This window comes from Cinclus cinclus, chromosome 1 (assembly GCF_963662255.1).
Source record: "Cinclus cinclus chromosome 1, bCinCin1.1, whole genome shotgun sequence".
NCBI lineage: Eukaryota > Metazoa > Chordata > Aves > Passeriformes > Cinclidae > Cinclus > Cinclus cinclus.
In genome coordinates, this window is record NC_085046.1 from 135,976,621 (window position 1) to 135,992,351 (window position 15,731).

Here is a 15,731-nt window from a genome sequence, read left to right on the forward strand (position 1 = left end):
GTCCAGCAGGTAACACAGCCAGGGAGAGATGTGCTGTCTTTCAAATCATGCTGTTATAGAGTCCCTTACTTCTCAAGCAAGCCTCTGGAATTATACATACTCTCAGATGTTCAGGACAAAGACAAGAATGGGACTAATTACACATGATGTCGCATTTTGGAACTAACAATTTTTTTTTTTTTTTAAATCTGTTGACATGGAAAACTATGTTACTCTTACCATCAGAAATAAGGAAAAAGAAAGAAATCCAAATATCCAGATGTAGCGGAATCAATGAAGTGGAGAATCTCTGGTTGAAGGGTATGATGAATGCCCTACTAGATGCTCTCTTATTCCTATCACTCTACACATAGCAGCAAGTCTAATACTTCAGGATACTGCTGGAGTGGCAAAACTTAATTTTGCATATGCTCCCAGGAAAGTTTCATAGTGTATATTTCAATTATTCGTGCTGTGGCCTTGCATCACCATGTCTGCACTAGCTGGGAATGTATCCTCTCTGGACTTTAGCGTGGAATAAATACCAAACCACTTGCTACCAATGCAAGATAGGCAGCTCTTCATATGTGTTTAAGAAGAAATGTAACAGTTTTGGCAGCAAAAATGTGAATAAATGTTAATGGGATTTAATACTGGAAAAGATATTTGACATCACCTTCAACCATTATTAAGAGGCCAGTGAGCAAGGAAGGTAGAACAGCAAAAAAAAAAAAAAAAAAAAAAAAAAGAAAGAAAAGTTTATTGTGGTTTGACTGATCAAAGAGCTCCGATGGCTGCTCACTTAACTGCAGTGACTAAGAGCTAGCAATAATTGCAGCCATCAGCTCCAGAATATTACAAATGTTCACTGCTGAATATATGAGTTTTCAAGAACAGTTTTGTACAGGCAGTGGTGGTGATTAATATCATGTGGCACAAATTGCATTGCCAGCAAATTTAGTCAAGTCCTATTACACAATTTGGAACTGGCCTCATTTGTCAGTTTGCCAAACACTCCTATCACAATGATCTCTCTAAAGCCATAAATGAGAACAATACCTGTATTTTGGGCTCTAGCACAGTATTCGAGCAATAATCCAAATGCCTATATTAGGAGTTTTTAGGTACATAGGATTTAAGGTGGAGTAAATGTGCTTTACCATAGCATCATTTTTAATACTTATGCCTATCTCCCAGACTATATGTTGAAAACAAAACCACGCTCGCACACACGCACAAAATCCAATTACTCACTGTTATAAGTGATGTTAAATCCACGTCCTGACATTGAATGGTCAGCTTGGAATTCCAGGCGCAAAATATGACCATTACTGGTAAGGTGGGAAGGAACTTCAGCACCAGTAAATGTTCCAATTATGGGGGAATCTACAGAGTTGCCATCTTTAACTGCAAGGAAGTCAAACTGAGACTCCAAGTCAAAGTCATTAAAGGAGAGATGAATTCGGCTCCCAGGGTCTGAAATTATTGTCCAGATACAGTTTAAATTATTCCCATATCCCTCTGGATAATCAGGTGAAAGAACTGTTCCCATCGGTGCAGTGAAATTGGAAAGACAAGGAACTGCCAAAAAAGGGAGAGATAAATTAGATAACAGAATAAAGAACTTCCATAAGGACTGCTTTAGTGCTAAGTTTTTGCAAGAAATCTTAAAAATTGCTGAATACCTCAACTGAATAATTCGTTATTTGTGGTGATATGTGAATCTGGAAAGAAGGTTGTTTTTTCAATTTTCATATTTCCTCCTCTCAATAAAACTACCTCCCATGAAGAACCCCCAAGAAATAAAGAACGTATGTACTGCATTAGAAATCCATGGCATTCCTTACAATTTACCCTTGATAACAATCACTTGACACCACTTATTTTCTCTTGTAGAGAATTGTTTAGATGAGCACACCTCCCACTGAGCACATTAAAGGGGCAGTAAGTCAATAGTGCCCTTATCACATGTTCACACAGAGGCACAAGAAATTAAGAAGCCTCAAAGAGACAAGACATGTTTTGCTGTTATCAGGATAACGTATTATATTAAAAAAATTCAGTTAAGCCATATTAAATTGAGTTGCAGAGATGAAAGCAACTGATTGCACTCTGAATACATTTGATCCATATTATTTTACTGGAAAAGTTAAGAAAGGTGCTGCCACAATTAAATATCCCAACATTGTATATACCTTTGCTATGTAATGCAACTTAGGCTGTACAATGCAAAGGTTTTACTTATGCTATATAATGCAACAGGAAGAGAGCTATAAATATTTGTGATAATTTAAGTGCTAATACGTATTTATATAAAATACATGAGGGAAATGTAAATAATTTAAACTCTTGATTTAAATTCAGTTATTTTTAATATGAGGAAATATATTAATTATATGACTAGCTATCAACATTTTACCATACATAATTTACATAATAAAATCCACAAAATCCTACCAAAACCAAACCAATAATAATCTACTATATCAAAGCACATAAAGAGAATTGCTTTAAGCATTGATATAAGAAAAAAAATAAAATATTTCAGCAGTTTTAAAACCTGTCCCTTGAACATGTATATTAGGCAAACCTGCCAAGAAACAGTAAATTTGTCATGTAAGGAGAGTTAATTGCATTTTACTAACTCTGAAATCAATCACACAAATAATTACCTATAAGTAAAGATTATCAAAATGCCTTAAAAATAATAATAAGAAAATATTTGGTACATACAAATACAGATTGGTATGTTTGCAGACCACTGGTTGTTTTCTTGGCAAATGATAGATTTCTCTCCAATTAATTCAAATCCAAACTGACACTCAAACCTTAAAACATCACGATTAGAAAATCCGTCCCCTTCTCTAATACCATACAATGGTGTTCCAGGATCCCCACAGCTTTCCTTTTCAATTTCTGTTGAAATAAATAAGGAATTTATTTATAGAAGAATAAAATACACTGCACGCATATGCTGACAGGCAGAAAATTGTAAGCAAATTAAAATCATCTACATAAGAACAGTTGTCAAAATGCACCATTGAGTCTGATTCTATACCCAAACTTTCTAGGGAGGAAATTCTGCATGAGGAGTCCCACCAGGGGGAATGAGTCAGTGGTTGTGTTGGGCTTAGTTGTTGGCTACAGTTAAACCATTACAAGGGATTAGAAAAATCAAAACTCTTTGTGTTTATAAAATAACCGAAAATTAAAGAATATGGGGAAAAGGATTTCTACCTTATTTTAATTCATGAAATTTTGAACAATAATGCCATTAGGAAAAATACTGCTAGAGCATGAGCTCTTAAAAGTAGAAACAGAGACCAGCTGCCCAAAGTGCATACACTGTCCATGTTGCAATACAGTTCAAATTGAGATACCAATGACATGGCAAATAAGGAGTGGTGGTAACAAAAGAATTCCCCACAGTAAAAAGGAGACCAGACATAAATATATATACAAATTCGTATGCACATACATTATGTAAACGTATGCAAAGAATAATTTCTCTGTAGTCAAATAACATTTTACCTCAATAGCCTTAACTGCAAGGAACTTGAATGGTTACTATGTCTATAAATATTAGAGCTATGATACTTTCTCAAGCTGCATCTTGTTTTGAACTTTCAGTAGTTACAGGCATGGAAGAATTTTCTAAATTTTACATGTAATGACAGCAACAAACATCCCTGTACCATAGTTTGAGGTTTTCCCTTTAAACATCTTGCTTTTTTTTGGCTTCTCCCCCCTCCCAACCCCCCAATTTCCCTATGATAGTTAGAGTGCAAGGAAAAAGAATACCAAGTGTTTTCATTTTAACTCAAACAATTTTTCTAGAGTAATATTTTCAGCAACATACACTTGATTTCTCAAAGGTTTCAGATATTATAGTTCTAAATACAATTAAATTTGGACAAGAAGCAACTAAAGAACATTCTATTTTAACAACAAACTGAAAAAGAGTTGAAGATTATTTTAAAAAATATTCCACAGAGTTTTGAAAGGTTTTATTATTCTGTTTGGATAAAGAAAATTCAAAAAGAAGAAAAGAAAACCATCTAATGAAAAGCACAAGGAAATGAACAGTTCTTAATGGTTTATTTGCATTTTTTTCCAAACAGTTCTAGGAAGGATTGATATAATTCATTATTATAAAAGGATAAAACTAGATTCAATTAATCCTGAGATCACAGACCTCAAAAAAAAAAAGTTATAACTTTCCTGAAGAAACAACATAAGCTGCCCCAAGGAACACACAAACTCACTCTCCTGTCTTCAATTTTTGTGGGGCTTTAACGTCAAACCTAGAGAACTGTTCAGTTTTTAACCGCCAAAGAAATACAAAGTTTTCTAAGGTTGTCCTGGTAGATTAATACTATTCTAAGTGTCTAAGTAATTTCATATTTCATTTGGGAAAACAAATATATTCTATAAACAAATGTATTCTATAAACTTGTTCTCCAGCTCATGACCACGTCATGTAGCTTACTGTAGTTTTCTCAAACATTACAGACTAGGCAGTAAATGTATTTATGCCTACTTCAATTTCCTCTCTTTTGGGGCTTCTATTCCAATGTAGCTGGGAAAGACTTTCCATGTTTTTTCTCAAATGTGAAGAGATACATAGCTGATCCAAACCTTCCCTTTTAGGACTTAAAGGAATTGGTTCTGATTTCAAAAAAAAAAAAATATTAGGAAGAGTAAAATAATTTACAGGAGCTAGTTGGGAAAAAATATTATATTCTAAACCCCATTTGTATTAATTTAAATTTATAGCAAGTATTTCCCTCGTTACTCTTAAAACTTTCCTGAATACATTGCTGGCAACACTTTTATACCATTTCTAAATTTTGTATTAGCATCAGCTCATCTCTGACTTTGAAACAGGCTATATTTGTCATTACTTAGTTTTCTGCAGGAACAGAAATTATAGGGTTTGATTTTCTGTTTTGTTTGGGGCTTTGTTGCTGTTCAGTTTGTTGTTTGTTTTTTGTTTGTTTGTTTGATTGTTTTTAATTTTAGTGGAAATACTTCGTAGATTTTTTTTTAGAAAATGCCAATAATCTTCCTTTAAATCAGAGAGGAAAAATTCAAGCTACTTCCTGGGCTTTTGTCAGATAATCACATTTTAAATAGCTTGATTTTAGGAAAGTCCATTAATATTTATTTCAAATCATATGTATTTTAATTCACTGAGTAAATTAAATTCACATTTTTTACTGCTAGTTCTGCCACTTGTGTTTCAGCTTCTCTGCACTACATATTTTGTTTCAAAAATTCCTAAGCAGTTAAGTTCAGAGCCTGACAGAGCCTCTCTTCTTGATAAACTCATCCAAGTCACACATTGCAAATAATTCATTCATGATAAATAGAAATAATTTATTGTTGTTTTATGATTAGAAATAAACAGTAGATTTTCAGACAGCTTACTTATTAATGTCATAATTGAAACTTTAAAAACCTTACAACTGTAAAAGTGAACATTTCAGTGTGAAGCACCAAATAATGAGGACAAAGAGAAGGCATATGGGCTACTCTTCTGGAATATAACTTGAATATTTGTCAATAAAACGGCATGTAAGAGTGCACTGCTTAGTGTATTTGTTGGACTAAAATATTAGTAATTATAATGCTCTTTTTCAGATAATGCAGATGTAAAAAGAAGGTGAAATTCACAGCAGAAATTGTTATAGAGTATATTTTAGTAGAAACACTACTTCTGTAGTATATTAATATAAGTATTTGGAATAATTTTATTATATATATCAGCTACCTTTAAAAATCAAAAGTAAATTTATTGCTTAAGCACATTTTTGTATTTTATTTTACATTTTTTGTTACTTTGTAGTTTTACGTGTTGTTTTTTGTTCTCTTTTATGATTCATTCAGCTTTTTTGAGATTTTTCACTTCATGTTAGCTACAATTAGATGGCTAGGATGGATATTTTATTTTCCTGTGATGATTAACACTACAGTACAAAAGGTAAGTACTGCTGTTTGGGCCTAAGGAAGCAAAATAACACCTTATGCTAATATTACTTCTGGTAAATAGTCTTTATTTCCTTTGTAGCCTTATAAAAAAGGAAAAATAACCTCTGCCCATAAATAAAATTTGTTAAATATGTTAACAGACATGTTCTTTTGTATTTTAAGGTTTTTGAGACAGAAAAGGAAATCCATTTTTGTTTTCAAAAGTTATTTCACAAAGAAGGACATTAACAGTAAAAGGAGGGATGATTTCTGGTGATGGTAGAAAGCTGTCTTTTTTTAAAATATTAACTCCTGTTGAAACTACTTAGGATTTCATAACAAGTTAAAAAAAAAACAATTAGCCTAAATAAATCTGTACAGTTAGCAGTTTCACAGCACTGAATTAAGTTAATAATTACCAAAGTATTTTCTAACAAGAAGTATCTAGAAAAAAATACCAGTTTAAGGAAAAAGTAAAAGAATAATATAAAGAAAATTAAGATAACCATCTCCCTTCATTTTAAATCATCCTTACACTACTTGGGTATATCTCACTGAAAGATTTTGTACATTTCTAACCAATGGTGTACTGAAGGGAGAGCCCCAAGCTACAGTAGCTACTAGTATGTCAAGATAGGAATCTGGGTTTTTCTTTTTCTCTTACCCTTTTTCTTTGTGAAGAACAGGCCCATTTTGGAGGTGACTAAAGGGAGCCTTGGGGAAAAGAAATGGTCACTATCTACACAAATGCATTTTGACAGCAATGCACTGGACTTAGGGTTTGAAGAGGTTGCTTGTCTATTTTTCTATTCCTATAACTCAAGAGTAAATAAAAGATCAGAATCTGATTCCTATAAGGAACATAATTTTGAAAGAGACCACAGCTACACACTGGAAAAGTGCAATACGGAAGACTTGTTATCACTTCAGCAGAGATTCAAAATCTGTAGTCCTTAAGGGAAACACCAAGCAAGAACAATCATGCTTTACTTTAACACCATCTCAGAATAATGCCCATTATTCGTTTTACTGATTGCATGAAAGGAAATAGGACACACAACTTGGTTTGTTTACTCATTAGTAAAAGAGCGTTTGAATTCATTACATACTATATTTTTAAACAAAGAATATGGATGAACTAAATACTAGTATATGAAAATTCAAGTATGTGATTCCAAAGGAGAAAACTTGCTGTTTGCTATTTGAATTCTTTACGCAAAAGCTACAAACATTCACCACCATGTATCGACACACTGACATTTTGCAAGATAATGCTAAAAATCTTTGTAATCTCGTTTTGAAACACTATGGTATGTACAATTTATATACACCTTACTGTATACATATATCCCACTTAGTAGTGAAATTCTTGTGCTTATGTTCCCAGTGCAGGATATTCTTATTCAAGAATTTAGGAAAATACACCATCAAATATTTCACAGAATCATAGAATGGGTAAGGCTGGAAGGGGGCACAGTGAGTCATCTGTTCCAACCTCCCTGCTCAAGCAGGGTCATCCCAGACCCATTGCACAGGATTGTGCTCAGACGGTTCTCAAATATTTTAAATAAGGGAGGGAATTTGTGTAACTTTTGCTTGCAAAGGCCAAGGAACCAGTGTTACTATAATCATCTTTGGGTTTGTGTGCTGAGGTTTTGATAGTGGAAGGACTGTGCCCACGGAACGGAATCATGCACATAAAGAAGTACATTAAGAAAAGAACTGCAGCCTGTGGGAAGAACCCATGTTGAAGAAGTTTGTGGAAGATTGCCTCCCATGGGAGGGACCCCATGCTGGAGCAGAGGAAAAGTGTGAGGAATCCTCCCCCATGAGGAGGAAACAATAGCAGAGACAGCACGTGATGAACTGATCAGTCCCTATTCCCTGTCCTCCCATGCCACTGAGAGAAAGGAGAGAGAGAATTCTGAAATAAAGTTAAGCCCAGGAAGAAGGGAGGAGTGGGGGAGAAAGTGTTTAAAGATTTAATTCTTTATTTCCCAGGATCTTACTCAGATTTTGTTTGTCAGCAATCTAAAGTAATTTCTCCAAGTCAAGACTGCTTTGCACCTGATGGTGACAGGTAACTCTGCCCTTATCTTGGCCCATAAACTTTTTATTATATTTAATCTCCTCAGTCCTGCTGAGGAGTGGAGTGATAGAGCCACTTTGCTAGGCACCTGACATTCAGCTGGAATCAATCCACCACATCACCTATCTTATCCTGACAAGTCAAACTTAAATATTAAGGAGAAGAGGCACAGAAAAAGCAGAAATAGGGAAAATAAAAAATAATAACCTATGAATTAAGAACGCATACATTTCTCAGTGTAAACCAGGATGTTAACAATGTAAATTATACCATATGTCTTCATTGTATGTATACACAAAAAACATAATCTTAAAGATACATAGCAGTCAAAGCATTTTGGAACAGTTTCAGCAGTCTTAGATTATGCTTAACAATTTACATGGTAATAGATTGGAGATTGGTTGCATTTATTTGTAACAGGGTTTAGGTATCAATAAGCAAACAGAAATCTGAATCACGTAACAGATGATACTTTCTCCTAAATATTATAATATTTGTATGTCTCTTCAAATAAAATAGATTGTTTTGTCTATTACCTGTTAAAGTGTGAGCATTTTTATAATCAAAGGATGGAAGTTCATTTGTGAGAGAAAAAAAAAGTCTATTGCCATGTGATTTCCAGTTATGTTTTAAAGGTAATCAATGCCCTTATTTCCTTGTAATGATCAGATTTTTATCTAGGGATTCCATAACTCAGAAAATCCAGATACTAAAAAAAAAAAATATAAAAAAAAAATCATCACCTTAACCACCAATTTTACCCAGAAAAAACTACTGTGATTTTCTCATTCTGAATTCTGGCCCCAATAGATTTTATATTTATTTTATATTGATTTTCTTTTTTTCTTCCTTGTTTGCTTAAAAGATAGGAAAGAGGAATCCTTTCTAATGTCTAGTGTGGCTATTTTTTTAGTAATTGGCAAGTGTGAGGATAGGGAATGAATCTTGCATTGTTTCTAAATACAAAAAGAATGGAATGATGCCTGTAGAAAATCTATAAGAAAACTCCACCTGTGCCTGACTGCCTCAGGAGAGACACCCATTACAGTGTTCCAGCACCTTCTCTGTGCTCCTGGGTCCCACTACAGAAGAAACAGGTATGCAAAGGGAGGAAAGGAGATGAAGAAGAGGATTTAAGCATACAGTCTTTTCCCTACATGAATTCATGAGATGTTTAGTCTATAATATGTTATACAGAACAGCTATTCAAGGGTATAGAGTCAGTTCTGCTCTGCCTAAATTCTATGGGGAGAAAAGAAATCTATTAAAAGAGAGTTGTTCTTTCCCTACTATGTAAGTGGTGATAACCTTCTCCGCCCTTGCTGAATTGTGCCAATTGTCAGAGAATTTCTCATTTCCTGATCATATAATTTGATGAGCCAGAATGTGAACATTTTGTAAAAGAGAAAAGAGATAATTAATCAAAGGAAGATACACATAGGAAATTCAGATGATGTTCCTCTGAGAATGAAGTAAGAAAACAATGGCAGACACCATTAAAAGTAATATTTTTTTATCTATCACAAGCGCTCAACATCTCTACTATAAAGAAAACAAGTTACAGTCATTCTCCATGACAATAGACTTTTCAGAGGGACAGCAGATATATCAACACAATTTTTATTGCAAAATTTGTCTGAAGTTTTCTACTACTAGGATAAAATATTTCATAACCATGTCCCATTATATATTTCAGGTACTTACAGACCTTCTGGATATACATATTCCTTCTCTTCCTATTCAGGACTGTATTCCACATCTAAAGTTGAGTTTTTTACTACTCAGCCAGAATTAAGCTGGCTTAGTCTGAATTAACCTTGTGGGGCTTTAAATAATAACCACACCTACAATAAAATAAGTTACTCCCTTAATTTTAGAAAATGAACTGTTACTTAGAACTCTATCACACAAACAACTTAATCGCACCGCAAGACTTCTCATTCATATAAAAAATTAACGACAGCTGGGGTATTTCCTAAATTTCTATTGAAATATTGCTAAATCACAGTATCTTGTTCATTTCAGATTTGCTTGAAAAGCCAGCTGGTATTTTATCACTCAAAAATTTCAGTTAAATCCGTGAAAATTAGCAACAATGTTTGTATTTCATCTATGCTGGCTCAAGAGATTTTTGTTGCCTTCATAACTATACTGTCCCAAACCCTGTCAGTATGGTCTTTCACCTTCAGTCATATTGAAGTAATACCTGCTTTGTTTCAGTATAATTTTGATGTGAACATGCATGTTAAGAGTGACATTGTGTTCTTCTAAAGAAGTATGTATATGTATCTTTATGTTCCTGTTTGCCTATTCAATCCCCTTTGCTTCCCGAGCACTATAGCTTTTAATCAATCACACTTTTCTTTTCAGCTAATCTCCCTCTATCAAGAATGTAGACAATGGGTTGGAAAGAGACATGTTACATTTGCTTTCCTTATGCAGCTACTTCAATCTGGAGCAACTACATTGGGGCATAGTTAGCTAATTCAGGATGACTTTTCCTTAACATACCTGACTTTACCTGGACCAGAGGTGGATCATTGAATAATTTGAAGAAAGTTTCATGTAACTTTTTAAATTTAAATTTTAAAGTGCAATTTGAAATTCTGGAATGTTACATCGCAGTTAAACCTCAAAAAATAAAGTAGTTTTGTTAAAGAGAAAAAAAACACCTATGAATTTCAGCATTTCTCCCTTAATATAACCTTTAATAGCAGACAATTACATTATTAGCTTTCCTTATGGAACTATAGATACGGTGTACTCTCAAGGAAAAATAAATGGAAAAATAATACTAAGGAATTTTATGTAAGTCTGCAATCATTTACATGAACAGTTTCAATGCAAATACAAGGAATATCCCTTAGACCAATGGTTACTGCTTGACCTGTCAAAAGGAAAAAACAATGTGAATGGGTAGCCACCAGAAGCAGAAATGTCTGAAATAATTTTCAAGGTAACATTAAGACTAAAAATCCATTTATTAGCAGTTTCACAGATTCTATAATTTCTGTGCCTGAATCATCTTTCTTTAAGTGATGGGGCCTTTCTGGTTTTAAAATAAGAAGGGTTTTTCTTCCATAGACTAGATAAAATCTAAGCATGTTGTTAATCATCACAAATAAATATAGCTGTTGAGAATGTGGTCGTTTAATGCATAAAAAGCATTCTAGGTTATGATTAGAACATGCAATGCCCTATTTTAATAATATGACTAACAGGAATCTCATTTGTGTCACTGATTATTTGACTAAGGCCTTTCACTCCACTTTAGAAAATATTTAGGAAAATAAAATGTTTTACTGGGCTAAATAGCTTCATCTCCAACTGTCAGTATGCTTTTGAAGAACATATAAATGAAAATTAACTAATACAGGGGATGTTTTTCTGGCACTATGGGAGTCAGCATTGTACAGATAATTTTGATCCTTTTGCTATACATAGTGCTCTTCTTTTTCATCTTTAATGGTAAATGTGTGCAGATAGAAGTCCAAACCCAAGACTGTTGAAGCTATCATCAAGAATGTATCTCTTGATACATAGATTTGGTCTGTAACAACAGTGAATCTATCTGCAGATAGTATATTATCTGTTGAACCTTTCAAATCTGTTGATCAAGGCAACCTGCACCAGCTCTGCAACTCTCCTTTAATGGCAATCAATAAATTGTTCCTCTGATACCTTTAATAATGGTTCCTTGTATCATATTGTGAATACACATCTGATTATGCAACACCACCATGACTTTAATTTGGTAGCAACTTTATGGTCAATTAAACTTTTTCAGTTTTGCTGAGCTAAACATGTAGTCAGGATATAAGATATAAGACTATTAGTTCCACCTTGCTTTTGCCTTTCTCAGAAGTTCACAGAACAGACCAAAAAGAAAAATCTCTAGAGAAACAGTTACCAAGACTTATTTATGTGGCTTGTTTTCTTTCCCAAGCTTCTGGCCATGGTACTCCAACCTGTTCTTTTCTAGTTTGTTCACTTATTCCCTTCTGAGACAAGACAACTATATCTATCCAAAAGGAAGCTACAACAGACTAAAACCAAGCATCAAAAAACCCCAGTCCCAAAACACAGAACAAATACTGTTCTCTGCCAAAAACACACAGACACAGACATACACACACACACACACACACACACACACACACACACACACTCTCACACAGTTCCCAGGTCAGCACTATGAACACAAAGCAGGGCTTGCTCCAAAAGTCATTTAATGCATTTGTACTGGGCTTAGGTGACAAGGTTTTGGGGTTTGCAGAAGTGACTTCTGTGAGAAGAGGCTGCTCCCATATTGGACAGAGCCAGCTCCAAAAAGGACCTACTTCTGGTCAAAGTTTGAACCCATCAGAATCAATGGTGGTGCCCTTGTGATAATATATGTAAGAAAGAGTTAGAAAAATGCTTCAAAGCAACTGTGACAGAAGATCAATAAAGATGTGTGAGAGGCGGCCCTGCAAACAGTGTCAGAGAAGGAAGGAGAAGAGGTCCTCCAGGTGTCAGAGCAGAGATTCCCCTGCAGCCCGAGGTGAAGACCACAGGGAAGTAGGCTGGCTGTCTGGAGCACATGGACATCTCTGCTGGAGCTTGCGGATGGCCCCACATTGCAGCAAGTGGATAAGCCCTGAAGGGATCTGCAACTAGTGGAGCAGTCCATTCCTGAAGGAGCACACCCCACATGATAGAGCAGCTCTAAAACAACTACAGATGATGTGAAGGACTCCACACTGAATCAGGGCAGAGCATGAGGAGGAAGGAATTGCAAAGACCAAGTGTTACAAAATGACCATAAATCCCATTCCCCATTCCCGATCCACCCTTACTTCACAGGTGAAGGAAAATTTAGAAGAGATGGGAATAAAGAAATGGAGTCTTGGAAAAAGAGGAGGAAATGTTTTTAGTTTTGTTTTCACTTTGCACTATCCTATGTTCTTTTTATTTGGCAATAAATCAAATTAAACTTAGTTTAGTTGAGTGTTTATCTTTGACAATAACTGGTAGGATATCTCACATACTTATCTCAAGCCATGAGTTTTTTCGTCTTATTTTCCTCCCTGTAATGCTGAAGAGGGGGAGTGGGAGCAGCTTTGGGGACATACTGCAGTCAGCCAAGGTTATTCAGCACAGAGACGCTTATAAACTTCATCTAAACCTGGCTGTCGAATGTAGACTTTTTCCTAGTTAGAAATAGGATGCTCTCACACCCCCAACCCTTAAAAAAAGAAAGTAATAATTAGAGAGAGAAACTGTGCTAGAAGATCTGATGAGACTACAACTCGGACTAAGCTATTGTGGATTTTAGTTTTTGTAAGATAAATCCTCTTAAACAAGTTAGTAAGCCTATGCAAATCAGAATTTTACAAACTGAATCTGGTTAGATATCTCCTTGCCAAATTTCAGGTCATTGATCCAACAAGCAAGAGAGAATTTAACAAAAAAGTTTGTTTGTTTTTGTTTTTGTTTTTTTTTTTTACTGGCCACAATATAATGCTTTTTCCTGAAATCATGGTCTTTAAAGCTGCTAAGTGTTTTGCTTGAGTTTGCTTATAAGCACTTCAAGTGAGATAGCCACTGAGAACAGACAATTTCAGCCCAAAAATCAGTTAAAATTCAGAGTTTCTACATGGCAAAGAATAATTAAACTAGTTCTTATCTTACTTAGGAAATTATGATTCGACCTCAAAGTAATGAATTGGTTTTGCCAATAATATATTTTATTGTTTCACTCTCTATTATGGTTAAAATATACAAATTAGAGAAATGAGTTTATTTGTGTATGGATGGTTGAAGAATACCTAAAATCTAGAGAGGAATTTCCCCACTACACCAGGAAGATTACTACTATGACTGTGCATCCAACATGTAATATTAAAATATTGGAAAAATGTCAGTGTGATGATGAGAGTAAATTTTTCAGTCCATGTTTTGAAATAAATTTATCTATAAGTTGCTTTAAGTACATATTTGCACATGAAAAAAAAAGACTAAGAAATATCTAAAGAGCACAAGAGGAAAGCGTAGCATTCCAAATTGCATGTACGTCCAATTTAATATAAAAATTTCAAAGATAAGAATCAATAATGACTGAAACTAAAAGTGTGGCTTCTAAATTATAAAGATACTTAATGGATGGTTTAATGTTTTTCTAAACTATAAGTTTTAGATCAACTACAGGACCCTGAACATGACCATGTAAAAAAATATAGAAGCGCCTCATTTCTTGTTCCTATTGTTTTTTCTTTCTCATGTCCACCTCCTTGCAGTACTGAGCCTTACTGATAGCTTATACAACTTGGAATATAAATAGTAGTATTATTTATTGAAACTGAAATATAAGAGAAAATAGGATCACAGAAAACTAAAGGACTGATTCAGACTAATTGAAAACATATTAAATTATAATAGTTCATTAACATTTTAATTTTCCATGATGCACCACACGATGCCTTTGTTTTAGGTCTAATGATCTCATTTTTCACAGTCTCTATTAACAGCATTTCCATTAAATCTGAAGAGAAAGGGAAAACTCAGTTCATGTAATTCAGGAAATATTTTTCAGGAATCTTATCAATGTATGTCTATTATAAAGTACAGTATCATATAGAAGTCACAAGACATAGTCAAATAATAACTTGTTGTCCTGTGGTACAAATCCCTGCACATGCTACTTCATATTGCTTACTAGATAGAGTTTTTTATCTGCCTCAGTGCTGCCCAGCAGTGCTGATTATCAGGTGTGAGTGGTGTTCCTCAGGGCGGGTAATCGAGGCTAGCATTGTTTAACATGACATGGACAGCAGGAATGGGGGCATCTGTAGCAAGTTTGACAACACCACCAAGCTGTGTGGTGCAGTTGACATGCTGGGGAGATGTCATTCAGTGGCACTAAGAGCCTTGAGAGTTGGGCCTGTGCCAACCTCACAGAGTTCAACAAGGCCAAGGGCAAGGTCTTGCACCTGGGTCAAGGTAACCAGTAGGTTGGGCAGAGAATGGATTAAGAGCAGGTCTGAGGAAGACTTGGGGCAGTTTGTTGACAGAAAGCACAATATAACCCAGAAAAACAGCTCTGTCCTGGGCTGCATCAAAAGGAATGTGACCAGCCGGTCAAGGAAGGAGATTGTGCTCCTCTACTCTGCTCTGGTAAGACCCCCACAGGAGTACACACTACAGGAATTAACTTTTTGGAGCAAGTCCAGATGAGGGCCATTAAGGTGATGAGAGAGCTGGAGCATCTCTCATGTGAAGACAGGATGAGAAAGCTGGAGTTGTTTTTCCTAGAGAATGAGATCTTACATCTTACCACAGCCTTCCGGTATCTACAAGGGTTACATGGAAGTTGGAGAGTCTTTTTACAAGGGCATCTACTGAAAGGACAAGGAGAAATAGCCTTAGATTGAAAGAGGAGAGATTTAGGTCAGCCATTAGGAAGAAATTCTTCATTGTGAGTCACTGGAACAGGTTGCCCAGAGAAGTTGTGGATGCACAATCCCTGGAAGGGTTCAAGAATATGTTGAATGGTGCCCTGAGAAAGCTGCTCCAGTGGGTGGCATTCCTGCTTATAGTGGAAGAAAGAACTAAATGATCTTTAAGGTCTCTTCCAAGCCAAACCATTCTATGATACTAGAAAAAACTTGTATTTAAAGGAGTTATGTCAAAGCACTTGAAGATGCAATAATAT

The 15,731-nt window shown here is 35.0% G+C and overlaps 1 protein-coding gene across 3 annotated transcripts in view; it reads right to left on the reverse strand.

The window, feature by feature from the left end:
* CSMD3 (CUB and Sushi multiple domains 3) overlaps nt 1-15,731 on the reverse strand; it is a 590,741-nt gene that overhangs the window by 248,035 nt on the left and 326,975 nt on the right. For all 3 annotated transcript variants that reach the window (XM_062491358.1, XM_062491350.1, XM_062491342.1), the window contains 2 exons: nt 2,713-2,895; nt 1,234-1,560 (listed from right to left, as the gene is read on the reverse strand). In XM_062491358.1, coding sequence (XP_062347342.1) covers nt 1,234-1,560; nt 2,713-2,895 — 510 coding nt within the window. The remainder of the gene's footprint in view (nt 1-1,233; nt 1,561-2,712; nt 2,896-15,731) is intronic.